Raw genomic sequence first — 17,915 nt, 5'->3', positions numbered from 1 at the left:
ACCTGGCCGGGCTGCCTGCCACTGATGAATACATAGTGTGGGTTGAAGGCGTTTGATGTAAATACTTTTGCAACAACACATAATCCCTGGGAAAAAAATGATACAGTGATTACCACAAGTACTGTAACAAGGTACACGAACAATCAATTCTAACATTTCACTCAGACACAAATGTAAACCCCATGGTAGCACTAGATTAAAAGGAGGACCAACAAGATCACTAGGATTAATTGTATGGAACCATGCATGTCTATACAATATTTTTGTTCCAATCCATGTAGTAGATTTTGAAATATTTCTTAGGATAAGCTGTAGAAATCAGGAGATCAGCAAATTCAGAATTCATCCTCTAAATGTCCATTAATCAGCACAAAATATCATAATAATCCATTAAATTATATATATTGTTTTTCAGTCTGGACCAAATTGGTGGATTGACCAACCGAAAGACAAAGCTGACACTGCCCTCCATAGAGCCATGCCGCTAGTGTGGCTAAAAACAGTATATTGCAAAAGCAACTGGTCGACCAGCTTGGAGGACAGCTCTCTCCCCAAGGCTAAAAGCAAACCCAGACAGCGGAAGCATTACCACCGAGCATTTCACAGCACTTTGTTTCAAATATCTCATTTTGGCCGGTTCAGTGCAAGGGTCCCACGGACATTAAGCCGTCTGGCTTTGCACAGACAAATGAAATTACCCCCAGTCTCTAGGTTCCACTATCACACACACGCCCCAGGATGCACACCAAGAGCAGGAGCAGCGTCCCCTACGCCATAAAATGGACCAATCCATCACTTGAGGGAATGGGTCCTGTGGACTCATCTATTAGTTAGTAGAAATGGGTGTGCAGTGACAGGCCCGTCTTGCCACAGCCTCTAATCCAGAGTTATGGCACAAGGCGTCGGTGTTACTGTTAAATGTAGTACTATATGCCAGCTGTTGCCAGCAGGTTCACACCTGAGTGCAGTTCAAAGTACAGCACCATCACTTACCATCCACTGATGAAAATGGAAGCATATATGGCACCTGGGAAAACACAGCACATGTGACAGTGGGTATCATTTTGAGCAGTGCTGCACATAATATAAAATCAAAAAACTATCATGCATGAAATGTTTTCCCGATAATTACTACTATGGAGAAATACTTGCATGTTCACAATTTGTTTTTTATAAAAGTAAAGTAGTGCAACAAAAGGTGGCTCCTTCAGTTGTGAGAAGGTAGAGAAGGGAAGTTGAGAGGCCCAAGATTACTAGAAAAGAATGTCCCTGCAATAACAAAGCATTTGCTAACCTGGACCCTGCTGTCTTCATTAAGAGCACAGAGCAGGTCTGATCAAGAATGAGAGACAAGGAAGCAAGAAGAGATGGATAGCAGTGGCCAACGCTTGTGGGGTTTGGAGCTGTCCCGCATGTGTTCAGCAGTAGGCGGGCAGAGCCTCAAGTGGAAATGTAGGGAAAAACAAATAAAGCTCACCTAAAAATGTTCACTACTTGCAATCCCATTAAAAGTGTGCACAGGCAGGACACGCCCTCCCCTTCTTTTCAGGTGCAGGCAAGCAGAGCTGCTTTTTAAACTTGCCAGGCTCTTTTGTATGGCTACAGAAGAGAGGGAGATCCACTCAAGGTGGGAAGAAAGAAACACCTCATCCTTGACTATTGGATTAACAGCTGTCTCCCGTGCCAAAAAATATGACCCCCCCCCCCCCCCCCCCCCATCTACCTCCTGAAAGAGCAGGCCTGTGTCGCACACTTCTAGGGTTACAGACGGATCAAACTGGAGAGGAGAGCAGAAATGCAAGAAATCCCCTGAGACATCTGAAGGAAGAGGTGAGAACAAGCAGTGGGAGGACTGGGAATGGAATGGATTAAGAAGGAACAGAGGGAAAGGGGACGGCACAGGTCAACAAGCAGGCAGGAGATGCAATTTAGTGAGGATGCAAAGGGATCGGGAATCATTGACAATGAGGCCAAGAGGGAGACACCGGGGCAGTTTAAGATTAACATCTAATCTTTTTTTATTTCATTTAGTTACCATTTAAAATGGTAACAAGCAACAATGGCTTCCCTCAAAATTGATGATCTTTCCTTAATGATCAGCTTTATCTTTTAAATGTTGTTAGTTTCGCATTATTCGTCTCATTACTACTGACTAATGTATAACAATATAATATGTTAGTCAATTACTTTATTTATACTTTATTTAAAGCAAGCCATCTTCCAATGGCTGCCATCAAATTCATATAATTTGTTAACACAAAAAACAACAAGAAACCTGTTCCAGCGTTACGACTTTCTCGGGAAGTCAAAACGCAGTCAGTTTGATAAAATAATAAAATAAAATAAGAAGTTTTCTTGCGATTTGGGTCTACATGTATCCTTATTCAAAGAGCACCTCAAACAAACTCATTTAGAGTTCAGGAAGCTCTCCTGCCCAAACATTGTTTCTTATACTTTGTTGTTTAAAAAAAACAAGCTATAATTCTAACAACTAGCCTACATGCATGTTGTGAAGACTATAATGTGAATGTGGTTGTTTCTTGCATTAAATAAGGTTGCTGTGTGAAAGCAAGTCTGAAAGTAATAGGTTTTCTTGCAAGCTGCATTACCGTTGTAGCAATAATCTAATGTACCAACAATGTCTACTACACTGACATTACTCTACAAACCTGTGGTATGCTTTGGGAAATGGTCGGCAGTAATTTGAAGAATATGCGATTTCTAGTTAATGGGTTAAAACATGCAAAAACAACGGTCTGGTCCTATAAAAGTTGAAAAAGAGCTCAGGTGGTACACTAAAAAGCTACAGGGGATTATCCTGCAGGGTACTAATTCCCCCCCGGCACTCCAGCTCCCCGCTTCCTCCCAACAGGGACCAATGGCCAATGTAACTTCCTGCTAGCCCATAAACAAACAATGCAGTCAACTGAAGTCAGGCTGAAAATCCTCCAGTGCCACTTAGAAAGGTCAAGAGGTATACACCAGTCATAATTTTAACCTAGTGACTGTGACAGATATATAGCTGCCTAGTTTGGCTGTACTGCAAAAGGAACAAGCAGTTTTACTACTTGATCCTTCCCCCCCCCCCCATGTCTTCGTGTTGCCACCCCCAAAGGAAGAGTTGCGCAAAAGGACTAAAAACAAATGGATGATGATGAGAAATGTAATATCAGGGGAAGTTATGTGTATAGAGGTATAAAAACTATTTTGGCAATAAACATGTTCACACGAAGCCCGTTTGTACAATGTGTTTGTGTTATTCTGCTTAAAGAAAACAGCAATAATAAAAAGGAAGCTGGTAATAAAAATGCTATGAGACGTGTTGAGAGACAGATATGTTTAAGTATGTATGTGTGTGGCTTTTTGCAGAGCCCGCCATCAAGTTGTGTGGGGCGGGCCTCCCTTCCCTTGTACCAAAAAACCCCCAACAGCAACAACAAAGGATTACGCATTGATCTGGCTCAATTACAGCTACAACACAGAGACAAACGTCAAAAACATGTTAACTTAAAATAAATGTGTTCTTTTCCCCAGCAGAGAAAAAACGGAGACTACAGGCAATGACAAATGATCTGTTTAGCATTCCTTTGACGTCATCCCCTCGCTCTAAATACACATCCTTACACCCTTATTTGAACAATACTTGCATTCATACAAACACAAGCACAGGAATCTGCCTGTCTACAGTGAAGCAAAAACAAAACCCACATCACCCACACTACTAAAGAGGCCTGTTTCAACACTTGTGTCATTTCTCACCAAAATGCGGGGAAACCACCGTTCTCTAAACGGGACGTCAGACATGTCTTCATTTGAACACACAGTGATCTCTGATTAGTCCGGCCAGCGCTTTGGGACACACAGACCTCAGCTTCAAAGAGCGAGAGGAAATGCTGTGCCCTTCCTGTCACTCCCAATCGGAACCAAATGACGTGGTCGAGATGTGATGAGATTACACATCCAAAAAAAAGGAAAAAAATAGTACGAGCTAAGGAGCATTAAAATAAAGACACAAATGTAAAAATGCACATATATACACACAGACACATTCATTACTAAGGTTTAGGAAACAGTGGGAGGTCTGACCATGACAGCTCGGAGCAGATTTACAGCATTCCCAAATCCCATCAATCAGGACAATAATATTTCTTTATACAGAAATAACTTAAAGGGATTTCCCAACTGTGCCAACTGACGGCAATTCTTTTGTACCGTGTTTCGTTTCCCCGATATCTCAGACACCTCTTCATCCCTCATCCATACTCCCCTGTCAATGTTTAACCATACTGTATTTTTCTTCCTCTCCCTTATCAGCTCCTCAATGTCTTAAAGGTTTTACTAATAGCATGCGCAGAGCAGAACACACAGCAGTGCTTCTACATTCCACTCTCTTAGCCTGGTTTGTCATAGGAACAGAAAGAAACCGACGCACGATGTGAAAGGGTCTGGACAAAAAGAAAGAGAATATGTTGTTGGCATATACAGTGTACCTGTTGGAGGCTATTATGCATCTGTTGATAACGTGGACTGCTAAAGAACTCTTGGAGCCAAAGTAGAACATAAAGATTATGTTCAAATATAACAGATTAATGCTTTCAATTGTTGCATATAGGTTATGTGAAATCCTATGAACTGCTGACTGGCTTTATCCCCTGGAAGCTACATTTGTGTGTGTGTGTGTGTGTGTGTGTGTGTGTGTGTGTGTGTGTGTGTGTGAGAGAGAATCAGAAAGCCCTGTAGGTGGCAAAGCCTTGAATGCAGACCTGCCCTTACTTGACTCCTTAAATCTTCTGTTTCCTGCCCTCCCCCTCGTATCTCAGAATAAAACTTCATGCCACTTTGAATCCTCTGCTGTTTTGCCTCTGCCCTCCCTTCTTTGTTTCACACTATAACAGCTTCATGCCTTCTTGCCACAGCTCCCTGTCCCATAGCCCCTCAACTCCTGCTGTTTCCACTGGGGCACTGCACAAAAACTGCACTTGGCTATGTCCCAAGCACTGGAGCCCACATACCTCCCAATCTCTAGATTAAATAGCACCAGTCTCTGAAGTCCTTCCAGGGGCTAATGGCTTTTGTTGCTGGGAATAATCCACACATCCTCTCCCACATCCTGGGGGTCCGCTGGCCTGTCGTGAACCCCGCCTTTACCCTCTTCATCTCTCTCTCTCATCTCCATCTCAATCTACACTTCCATTTTGGTTGACCTCCCCGCCTCCTTATGGCACAACCCCTGTGATTAAATGGGGAGGCAAGCAAGACCGAACCACCCGGACTGAGGGGAGAATGCAATGATTTGACATCGGGTTGAGAACCATGCAGACTTTTATAGGGAGTCAGTGCAGGTGCTGTCTAATGAAGGTCTTAAATCTCTTCTGTCATCTGCAGCTAACTGGAGTCTAAGCAGCCAGGGTAAGAGGGATAAGTGCCTGGGAGCTATCCTCATAAGGGAAAGAAAACATCCGTCAGGCAACGACCGCAGCAGAACACTCGATGTCCGTTCAAAATAAATACAGCGGGGAGATTTTGAGAAGATTTTTTTATGGATCAAAGCACACTCTGTATTTTGGGTGAAGTAGTCAAAATAAGTATGCAAAGTTGTGAACTAGGTCCAGACAGCGAACCTTCCGTCACCCTCTGTTCTTCAAAATATTTCTGACAGAGACTACTCCTGGCTATAACCTCAGAAATTCACGCTGAATACATATTCAGGTATGAGCTCATATCCTGTCTGGGGCATTTTTCCCCAGGGAGGCCGCCAGGGGAGAGGAAAAAGGCAGACAGAGAGAAAGAGAGACTATGGTTGTAGACCGGAGACACTGGGACAACGTTCACTGACCACTCTAATTCAGTTTACTTTATCAACTTAAAAAAAAACTTTATCAACTTTTATTTTTGCCTCAATTTACAATTTTAACTTCATTCGTATGGCTACCGGCTGGCTTTCAGTCATATCTACAGGCATGCCATATGCCAGCTGAAAGTACTATATTGCAGAGAAAATATATAAAACTTGATTTCCAGGGAAACTATCACTATTTTCGAATGCTAGAGGCAGGAGGTGGAGAGTGATGGACCGTACAGAGAAGTGGGGAGGACAGAGAAGGACGGCAAAAACAGGAGGCCTGAAGATTTAGGGATATTATGGAGGGCAAAGAGAGAAACAGCAAGTCAGGAGAAAAGAGAAAAATTAGAGGCCTGAAGGGGGAAGAAGAAGGGACGGAGGTAGGACACCACTGATTTTCAGAATAGAAGGACAACAGAAAAAAAGGGAGAGTCAGTAATAAAGGGGATAAACATTGAAAACGAGTGAATGGGACGGGAGCTAAAGAGGGAACAAAGAAATACATAGAGCAGATTTATCTACAGTGCACAGGACAATGAATCTGTCATCCTGTGGCTTTGCACCCACCCATCTGTCTCCAGACCTCCACTAAAACTGCACACAAACATACACGCATAAATACACATAGGTCTAGTGCGCAGAGTCTGCAGAAAACCTGAAATCTTCGATGGTAAAAAAAAAAAGAGACGATATAACACAGCAGACTATTGACTGGCTCCCTGAGTCAATGAAGCTGTGCCAGAGAAGAGGTTAGCCACCTCTCTCATCAACAGGATCAGGGTTTGGGTTTAGGGTTTTGGGGTATTTAAGGGGAGAAAAAAAATGAATTAAAGAAGGAGGAAGAACCATGTTATGTTTGGAGGAAGGGATGGTTTCTCCATCCCGTCTTCCAAACATAACAGTGTAAACTTGACTCAGTGTCAACTTCATGGTTAAAGTGTATAAAAGAAAAAAGTGTGAACAGGTTAAGAGATGTGGTGCGAATTCATTCTAAGAAAGCTGTTTGGGATGGAAAAAGAGATGAAGAAAGAGGTGGTGAGTTTTGAAAACGGGATGAGCAAAGGGAGGAGTAGCGTTTTGGGAAAGCGATGAAGGAAGGGAGAGAGTAGGAAAACTAATGAAAAAGGAGAGGGTTAATTATGGGATAGTGAAAGAAGACAGGGAATTGGTATGGAAAAAGGGTTTAGTGAAGAGGCGGAAGATTCCTTTGACTGCTAGCTTTTATGTGTTTACATTTTGTCTAGTTTTAGTCTAGTGCTGCTTGAGTATTTTAATGTAAGAAAAAAATTAAATAGTAGCAGCATTCAGTCTCACAACGGAAACATCCTTTTATAAGCACCACAGACATGCTAGTAGCTCAGACGTCATACAGGCCAGTGTTGAAAGCTGTTATGTTGTGGGAAGAGATGGACGACAAGTGACTGAACAGACTTTAGAGGAAGTCCTTACTTCAGTAAAGAATTCCAATGTAGAAGATCTCCACAAAGAAGATTGAGACAGCGAGAGAGGGTTTGGAAAAGTGAAGTATGTCATTAATAAGGCAACCCAGAAACTCAAACCAGAAGCAGCAGGATAATGTGGTCAGAAATAATCAGTTATTGAAGGTTTAAAAACCAATAGCAGAATTTTAATACCGTTAAATCCTTGCACACCTCACAAAACTCTTAGTTATCTACTTCACACAAATGTTAAACTTATGAACCTGTTCAACTAGTTCTTTGTCTGCCTAACCTCCTTACCCTTTGCTCTTTACAACATTTTGCCCAATTCACACCATTCACCAGAGACCTACGTGTCATTACCTGGCCATGCCCAGACTGGAGAACCCTGCAGGAACGATGAGAACATCAAGGCGGGGAAAGGGATGGACCCCCAGTATGGTGTGGGCTGCAGCCAAACATCGAGGCAACAACTCGAGGACTCCCGTCTGCAAAAGCAATGCAACAAGTTTCTCAAAACAAATGACGACTATACAATTGCAAGGTTGAATAAAGTAGACGTGTATGTTGATACAGATGGGAAGGATAAATAATAGTTTGTGAGTACATGTATTTGCTCTTCCACACATGTATCGTGTATGTCTATGATGGTTCCATGTGTTCCAGGTCAGAGAATATCTGGAAGAATCAAGTCAAAGGCAACTGTAAAAAAAAGAATAAAAAAATAAATAAACTGTTCTTTGTATGTTGCACTTATATTGGTTTGGCTTATTTGTAGCTAATAGTTGAATTTGTATTCTATTGTTTCTGTATGTTGCACTTGGTTTGGCTTATTTGAAGCTAAATGACCTGAAATTAAGCTTTTGTTCTGCACTTAAATGATTGTACCTATTTGAAGCTAATTGTACTTGCAAGATTCTTGCTGTTCGGAGTTGTATCCTCATGATTGTTTGCACTTTTTGTAAGTCTCTTTGGACAAAAGTGTCAGCTAAATGAACTGTAATGTACTGTAATGTAATACTTAGATGAGTGACGAACAAGCACTAAGAGCTAACTAACAGCTCAGAATGACTAAACGGGCAAAAGCCTTTGACTTAATACTTAAAATGTTATTCCAAATTAGAGTATAAAGAATGTTTTAAGTGGCCCTCATGGAAATATACAGTGTCACTTGTACCATTCTGCCAAGAGATGGCAGTTGAAAACCACTGGAATAATGACACAAACATTAACTGATGCATTAACTGTCTCTTCTAATCCTATAAAATATAATTAGCTGAAGTCTCAATGGTTCTTTGTCAAAACTCTACCTGGACCTTCTCCAGCAAGCAGACGGGGCCAAACACACGGTGTGGTATCACCCGCTGGGACCTTGCCGACTCCTCAGTGAATCGGCATGGGTAGTCGTCATGGGAACAAGAGATGCCGTCATCCACCATGCCTGAGAGCTTTGCATCCTCATGCGAAGAGTAACAGAATGCAGAGCCTGAGCTGGTGGTCTGGTCTCCGCTGTAGCAGATTAATCATGAAAGAAAAGTTTAATCTAAAGGCTGATAATGATGATTTAATTATTTTTTTCTTATTTAAATAATATACAGTTGTTGAGTTGGTGAACCAAATATGGTACAATGTGTCCCGTCTCTCTGTGCTTAGCATGGAAATTAAAGCAGTAGGAAATATGGAACACATACGTCACAAAAGGAAACCACAGTGATCACAGAAATATCTAGGTGCCGACATGCAATCTCATTCACTCTAATTCCAATCCAGCACCAACTCCATCCTCAGCATCAGAACCGTTCCAAAGGTTTTGAGCGACATCCAAGTTTCCAGCCATTCACTGAAAATAAAGGCCTTCCTTGTAGCGGGAGATTTCTGGGGCCGGCAGCAGGCTACAGCTGGGCTGCTGCTGGAGGAAAACCATGAGGGGAGGGGGAGGATTACTGGAAACCACTGGCAGACCTGCAAACCTGCTTGCCAGTGGTGAGGGAGACCCCAGCACAACCCTGCCCTGTCCACAGCAAGCCAGCCCTCTCTAATGCCCCAGCCTGCACTTCCATAAAACGTATGTGAGCTTTACTTCTTTTGTTCTCCAAAAGATCATTTATGTTGGGCCCTGAACCCAATGTACTATGGTACTAGCTTTAATGTACTTGTCATAAAAAACTGATTGAGTGCTGGACCTTATCCAACACCGTAACTTCACCTGCACCATTTTTAGTATGGCAAAAGGAAAGTTTCACTACGGAATGTTGACAGGCCAGACTTGGGTTAATAACAGTCTGGAGAGGGGGAAGTCTTAAAAGAAGAAAGAACACACAAAAAAACATTAAAATACCTGCCAGTCTTGAGTGGAGAGCCCTTTACTACTTCGCTGATGGAGCACCCAAGTCCAGACATAAGGTCAGCCTCGGTCCGTTCCCAAAGTCCAGCCCCGAGTTTGGCAGTCTTATGACAATCTGTCCTCACCCCTTTTTCCCATGCTGGGGGAATTTCTGCTGTGACTTGGCGCCAGTGGCCGACTGCCAAAGTAAAGGTGGAGGCGGGCATGGGCATAGTGACGTAGTAATTCCAGATTAAGAAGCCTGAAGAGAACAGAAGGAGGGGAAGAGAGAAAGGATGAAAATGGAGAGGATAACAGCAGAAAGAAAGCATGGCGAGAGACATTAAGGAAACATTAGGACTGAATTGCCATTTTGTTTCACTTCAATTCAGTCTGATGTCATGTTTATCTCACATCTTGTTTTTTTAAGACCTAACCAATCCGTATCCCTCAAGCCAACCTTTCAAATGACACATATCTACGGTAGTGATCGCTATAAGCAGACAATCAATTTATGAGTTGTTAAATCTGTAAATCAATTGACAACAACCTGTGCAGCTGCATTAATCTCATCCACACTCGGACATCGGTTTCAACCAAACAAAGCAATGAGAACAACACCATACCCATTTGTCCAGATCTCAGATTTTATTTTAGTAATTTCAGAGGTCTGGAACATGACTACAATAAAATAGAAAGTCTTCTTTGAAATGTTTTATACCGGTGTCAATTCGATACATTTTTGCCTTTTCTAAAATAAGAAAACAATTCAGTAAAATGTACAAATATTCACTTAACAATAAGCCACATTTTCTAATCAGAGGGCGAAAGACAGAAGGTGTTGAATGCTGTACAGACTGAAAGCCCTTTGAGGCCCTTTGTCATTTGTAATTTTGGGCTACAATAATAAAATCAAGTTCACTTCTCCTGGTTGTCACAAAAAGCGAAATAACAGCTTACGTGTGTCCCCGTCCTCAATAGGTACAGTCTGCTCCTCCCCACTCATCAAAACCACACACTCACTGGGGGCCCGTAATGTTGCCTGCCATGTAGACATGGCAACAGGAGGCTCCTGGCAGGGGAAGAGGGCTCGGTTGTTGATGGGAGAACCGGCGGTGTAAACACACACCCTGGAAGGGTAAACAATGGTAAACTATAAACAACCCTCATTTCAATGCTCAAAGGATCCGCCAAACACACACACACACACACACACACACACACACACACACACACATATACACGTGAAGAATCCACACACAGTACAGAATATAACAGCCTGAAGCTTCTATTTTATTCTAACATGGCAAGTTTAAAATATTGCACTGTAATTCAAGCAGCGGAAATCAGAGATGTGCTTCCAGTTGCCCGTGTTAAACTCTTTAAGAAGTCTTATCATACTACGAATAGGGTTGGCAATATGATCTATATCGTCGAAACAATATAAAAATGTCTGACGTATACATTTTTGGATATCGTTTATATCGCGATATAAATACATATACGGCCTACATTTATTTATTTCTCTATAATTTCACTTAAAGCTGTTATGTTCATTTTGTGCAGAGGTTCTTTAAATGATAAAATACTCAGTACCTTTAATTTGTCATGTATTCAATTCACACAGGAATATACAAAAATAGGCTTTACGATTTGTTTATTTCATATACATTTCTTATTTGAATTACCAGAAGACATGTTTAATCGTGATATATATCATTATCGAGATATGATATTACCTACATCGTGATAGAACATTTTTAACCTTATCGTCCAGACCTAACTACAAAACTAACGGAGACGAACCTGTCGTCTTGGTCTTTGGTCCACCTCACAGAGCCTCCTGTTGGTGTCGTCTCATAGCAGATCCTGAGAGCACGAGGGAACTCCTGCGGTGACGCCACCCCCTTCTTCCTCACCTGCAGACTCCATCGGTCTCTATGAAAATGCAGTGAGCTGCCATCCTGAGCACCAGGGGCACGGCTGCATAGCGAAAAGAGCTGGTGCTTCTGCCTCCATCGGCTAGAAGGCATGGAGATAAGGTTCTGAATAAAGGCTGTTTGTGGGTTCACTGAACTGACACCTGACATCTCAGATGCGAACTCTGGTTGGAGGCCAGATGTGGCTGACACAGAGGTGATGTCCACCTCGTCCACCTTTGACACATGGAGGTCACAGCAGTCCAGCACCAAGGTGAAATCCCGATCACTGGTGGTTTCCCACAAATGTGAAGACTGAATATTTTCGGTTTCAGCAGCAGTCAGACCCTGAAATTCAGCTTTATCTCTTTCTCTAGCACCAAGCGTCTTCTCTACACTTGCCGTAGTCTCCCCAGGTCTTTTTGTACGATCTTCCACTGTATCCACATCCTGAGATCTGCACATTAACACATCCTGACTCCCTCCGGCCTCTATAGTCCTAGCTCCAGGTCCAATGTCATCCTCAGCCTTAGTCCCCAATCCAGAGGAAGGCTCCAGGAACAGAACGACACTACCACTAATGACCTTCCTGTCAAAATGAACAGTCAGGTCCAGCATATAATGTCTGACAAGTATGTGGTTAGTATTGGCTCGGAGCAGAAGATCATCCGTGTCGGGGTTTAGGTCCTTGTCTGGCTGCATGTCACACAAATGGCATCAAAGCTGAGCAGAGAATGGCTAAATCTAGGAGACAAGACCAAAAGTAAAGCTTTATTTATTTACGTTTTCAAATTACAAACTTATGTGCGTTTATGCAAGTTTCAGACAAAACTATTAGTTGATATTCTACAGCTTCTTGTAGGCTGTGTTTACTTTAGTTTGTGAATTAAGTGTTCTGCCAGGGCACTGTGATGGGCCAAATCTGTCAGGGTCTGTATGCTCAACTCAAACTTAGATGCCAAACTCATACATTCCACAAATGTTTCCAAACAGGAAAACAGTTTCATGAACCCATTTTGATCGAAGTTAATGAAGCAGTAATAGCAAAACACATTAACCCAGCACCAGCTAAACGGTCTGCAGCAGCAGCAGCCTACATTTAGGCTCTCCTGCTATATATCAGAGTTTTTGCTGTCACAATTCTTCCATTTAGCATGCTTGGGGCAAGAAACAGGCTTGGCAAGACAGAGGTGTAATTACCATTTACAGCAGGAAATCCTCAGAGGTTATTCCTTGCAGCAGTAGATTCATAAAAGCATAAGCACACAAAAACAGATCATATCTACAGTTACAGGAAAAAGCAGAAACGCCATAATATCTCTCTCATTACTGTAAGAGGTTGGACTTTGATATGACCGCTCTGGTTTTAACTATGCTTAAAGTAATTATGTGCACTGCATTTCTGCATACGGTTACTAGAATGGAATAACAAAAAAGTGACTGCATTGAGTTTTAAAATGGGTCGCTATAAGCTTTGTGGAGTAAAGATAGATATTACAAATAGAAAAAGGTTATTACTTGCTTTGTGAAAGTGTCAGTGACAGTGTCCGTGCAGGTATTGCCTTTCATGCATACTAAAATCAGACCAGACACAAGGTAACGTTAATGTTCCCATCATCAGGGGTTAGACTTCATCTTTGTGTTGTCTTTAATTCATCTTGAATTAACGTTGGAGTTTCAAACTTTACGTTGGCCTGAGGCTAACTGACAATATGACACGAGAGAGTTTGGGCTAACTTTGTATCATAAGTCTGCTCATTCAAACCTCAACGTCCAAAACTACAGCAACGGCACCGCCATTAATCACCAGCTTCACTGCAGCTAACGGCGTTTAACAGATAATGTCAAAAAACAACCGTCAACATACCGCTGGGTTTTACAAGTAATCGCTTGTGGTGAATGAAAGCTGCAACAAACCTGTGTCCGTCATGTCGACGTCGAGCAGTGATTGCGTCACACTGACGCGATGGCAAAATTTGTAGTTTTTCCCCCAGATTCTTCCCGCCTTTTAAACTCGCTTTCTGGTTTATATACTCAGTTTATCCAATATTTCATGTTAAAAAATATATCTAAATGTATTTGACCAGATAAATGTTATGCATCAGAAGGAAGACATATAAACTGTCTGACTGCAATTATCGAAATAAAAAAATACAAATAAAATGGATAGTAACCTTTGGGATTAAAGGGATAATATGGCATGCTGAAGAGGAAATTTATCTGCAAGTATTTTTGGATTATTCATTTCCAGCAAGCAAGTGATATAGCTATGTAATAAATTAATAATAATAATAATAATAATAATAATAATAATAATAATAATAATAATAATTGCAGAATCAGTGACATCTTTTAAAATAAATTCTTAAAATTAAAAAATTAAATAAATACATTTCAATCAATCATCAATGCCAGCACATCATTTTATTTCCAACATGTCTTGTCTTTTTGATGTTATTGCCTTGTATCTTTTTAATTACTTTTAGTTTTTTTTTTAAAGAGTCACTAAACACAGTGATGACAAATGTGCATATATTAAGTTTTATTCAGGTGCTTTAACAGCATTGTATGGATGACAAGTACAAATTCCACTTTTAATAAAACACAACATGTATGAACATAAAGATAAAGAAACATAAATGCAGTCGAATGCCATCAATGTATCTTATAACACCAGCTTTCAGCAATGTATCACGTTTCAAAAATAGGTATACATTTGCATTAATACTCTCAAATTATACAAATGCTGTATCACTTTTTCATCTTATTTAGCCATTTTAAAAACATTCAACAGTTCATAAATAAGAGATGTACCTGGAAACAGAGCAAAAGGAGTATCAAATGAGTATTAATAATGTATATAAAAGTGTATACCCACTTTTGTAACGACAAGTACATTTACTTTACTAAAATACAGAATGAGCTGCAACATATCATCAATGAAATGAGCAGTTTCATGTATGTCAAATGAAATCAGGTTGCCAATACTGCAACGCAGTAGTAAATCTCTCCTCTGGAATGTATTCTGACATATGGAGTAAACATAATTCACATTGCAAAGCACAGCTGTGACTTTTCAAAATATTGCATTTCTAGTTAAGTATCTCAGTTCCTACGTAAATAAGGAAGGAATTAAATTTGGCACTGTGTGTTTCATAAGAAGTTGACTATTTACAAACAGGTACTGAAACTACTGGAACACAGATTGAGATTGTTACAGTATACTCAGTCACTGAATCCTGCCTACTGAATAATATTTCCAATTAATATCATTATTGCTTTTATTTATCTAAAAATACATTTCTATTTGTTCATACTTTGTAAACATCTCAACTATCTGATGTAATACATTACTATACAAAATGTGGATTTAGAAATAAGCAACGTGTAATTTAGAGTCTCGGATAAGTTTATCCGTCTCTTGTTTAATTACATCAGATAACTCTCAATAAGTTAAACTCTTCCATTAGCTACATGGCCGGTATTGTATGTCCGACAATATTAAGACAAGAATGGCCTTAAGAGCCAACACTGGCAAGTGTGTCTATTTATCCAGTGCACAAATCCATTCATAATCTGCTGCTGCTCTAACTGGCACATTTCATGCCTAGACGCCCAGAGTGGAATTTCAGAGGCCCTTTAGCACACAACAGAATCATTTATCATCACTGAGTACAACGTGACTTCAGTATGGCACCAAAATCTTCTACTCCAAACATTATCTAAATAAACACACATCCATTCACACATTTACATACATGTACACGCAGGACACAAGCATTATTGGCACAAATACAGACCCAGGGCCAGCAAGGATCTCAGAGAGGAACTCTAGTCTGCCTCTTTACCAACCCAGAGGAAATGTTTGCAGCATTATTAGGACTTGCAGTTATCTTAAAAAAAGGAAATCAACAGAGCCAACGCATCTGAAGATTTTACAGTGAAATGTTCAATAAGCTACACTTTGCTTTATATTCCCACCTCCATATGTGCTCACTCTCCTTTTGCCTCCTGTAACAAACAACATTAAACCATAAAATTGGACATGCAGCAGACGTTAATAAACACCACTGGACTGAAACTAAGAGTCCTCCATTGTAGACACAATGTACTGCTCAAGCGCAGAGGAGTGCAAGGGTCTCATCAGCAGCTCCTTTCCTCCTCTTTCATTTTATCTTCTCTTGTTTGACAGCCTCCCTTTCCTCTCCGTCGTGCTCTCTCTCTCAGACGAGGCGTGGCATCTCAGGAGTTTTCCTCCTGAGCTCTGCGAAAACTTAGACGTTTGAAAGAATCCCTGTGAGACGGAGAGGAGAAGTGGATGAGGGAATACGGGGGAAAAGACAAAAACACAAGATAAGGAATGGTGAGGAAGAGGAAAAGGCAGAGGAATGGTCAGGGCAGGTAGATGTAGCAGTTGAGACGTAAGGTAAATGTTTCCATGAGCAACTTGGATGATGCCTTTTTATTATAATTAGGCTGATCAATCGACAGGCCATTGTATTGGCAGATATGAGCCTATAGCAGATGTGTTCATATACTGTTTTTGGATCCCTTTAACTCTCAAATATCAATATTGGCACTAAAATTTAAAATCCAGTATGAACAGGGATATATTTTATGTTCTTTTGCTAATTTGTTTATATCATTCCTCATCCAAGTTAATTATATCAAGTATATGCAACTGATTTTGGAAGATCTCTTCTCATCCAGAAGCTGAGTAATCGATGGAAAAATCTAAATCTGAGGGATAAGTATATCCTTTGAAGTACATGCTCATCCCTCAACATGGAAATTCATTGCTACAAGATTACTATGGTCAATCATAAAAGCGCTTAGTGAGCAATCAGTCTTTACTAACACATGGGTGCAGAGTGGCAGTAGTATTGGTTCAACACTCAATCTGTGTACAGTGGCTCTGGCTCAGCCATCAATATGTGTAGAGGTGACAGACGGTGTGAATGGATCTCTGCTCAATTCCATTTGTTCTCACTTTCCTTTGGGTTCAGCAATCTTACAGAGTGATGAAAAGATCAATAATATGTGTCTCTTGTCAAAACAGTATTGGCTGTTTGACTTGGTGGGTCTGTTTACCTGTTCTCCAGCCGAGGCCTGATGATAGGTTTATAGAGCTCAGGAATCTTCCTCTCCAGCATAGGCCTCAGACTCTCTCTCAGGCGGTTGTAGTTCTTTTTCAGCTCCTGCTGGTACTCTTTCTGGTCCGATGTGATCAGGTGCTTATTCTTCTCAACTGCCTCACCACACCTACAGGACAGAGAACAGGGTGGAATCAGTTTTATAATGCTTTTTTTCTCAAATTGACATTGAAAGAGATGAAAGAAAAAAGAGTTGAGTGTACTCCTTGACCTTTTAAATGCAATAACCTCAAACTTAAGAATAGCTTCAACAATGATTCCATGGAAAACAATCTTGCCGTAATCCCCTCCCGGTCCTCAAGTCTCCAGAAATGCACTGTTTCATGCTAACAATGTCCTGTAACTACTTGACATAAATTGGACTCCATTGTAAACCAGAACTCTAAAATGAGAGTTAAAAATGTACTTGACTATTACTGTAAGGAACTGCTATAGTAGATATTTCCAAGTACCTCAGCTAGAATGTGAGCTAAACTGTAAATGACCCACAAGGCTGTTTCAAAAAAATCTCCAAATCACTAACACATAAAAGTCCTATTCTCCCTTATTGTACAAGGCAAGCACCACAAGCTCTGAGCTGAACTAAGAGCAGAAGACATATATGGGGTCTCCCCGTAGCACTTTATGATGACATGTATACATGCCAACATACAAAGTAGTCTGCAGGAAATAAGAGAGATTAGGATGATTGCAAACACATGTCTGAGTTTATCTCTTAGCTCTTAAAGCGAGTAAAATGGAAAAAGCAATGTCTTGTAAGAGTATACAGTAAATACGCAGGGCATTGAGCATTAAGGACAGTTCACAAGAGTAAAGCATTTTCCAAACATCTACTGGTGTGCAGCTCTATCTGACTGGTTTGAACATTTCAAAAAGGAATTCCCCTGATGGATCTGTGATAGTTAAATATCTTCATTTTTATTAAATTACTAAATAAGAGTGTTGTCTTAAGTAAAAAAAAAAAAGGGTTTTCTGAGGTGACAAAGGGGAGGTAGGATTAGACAGCAGCAACACAGCTTGGGACAGGCTGAGACATCTTTAAATCAGAGAGCAACCCCTCCAACATTCATCTATTCAAGCCTTAATCTCTAAGACAATACGTTTTAGAAATGCCATTAAGTTAGAACAGGTGACATTAGCTTTTGAGATCCATATTGAAAGTCAAATGTACGGATTTTTCAAACGAGAAGGGGGTTTTCCTCTTAACCTCAATTCCGTTAAGAGTTTCCTTGAAGGAAT

General features: G+C 40.7%; 2 protein-coding genes across 2 annotated transcripts in view; both read right to left on the bottom strand.

Moving 5' to 3' along the window:
* The window catches only part of aopep (aminopeptidase O (putative)), a 68,990-nt gene extending 56,179 nt beyond the window's left edge, over positions 1-12,811 (bottom strand). The window contains 6 exon segments of the mRNA XM_029439355.1: positions 7,645-7,769; positions 8,592-8,790; positions 9,620-9,866; positions 10,565-10,734; positions 11,411-12,267; positions 12,724-12,811. Coding sequence (XP_029295215.1) covers positions 7,645-7,769; positions 8,592-8,790; positions 9,620-9,866; positions 10,565-10,734; positions 11,411-12,225 — 1,556 coding nt within the window. The 5' untranslated portion in view covers positions 12,226-12,267; positions 12,724-12,811.
* Positions 12,812-14,045: 1,234 nt separating this feature from the next.
* Positions 14,046-17,915, bottom strand: part of dock8 (dedicator of cytokinesis 8) — a 51,538-nt gene continuing 47,668 nt past the window's right edge. The window contains 2 exon segments of the mRNA XM_029439256.1: positions 14,046-15,817; positions 16,615-16,785. Coding sequence (XP_029295116.1) covers positions 15,766-15,817; positions 16,615-16,785 — 223 coding nt within the window. The 3' untranslated portion in view covers positions 14,046-15,765.

Source organism: Cottoperca gobio, chromosome 9, assembly GCF_900634415.1.
Source record: "Cottoperca gobio chromosome 9, fCotGob3.1, whole genome shotgun sequence".
NCBI classification, from domain to species: domain Eukaryota; kingdom Metazoa; phylum Chordata; class Actinopteri; order Perciformes; family Bovichtidae; genus Cottoperca; species Cottoperca gobio.
This window is presented reverse-complemented; position numbering and strand designations above follow the sequence as displayed.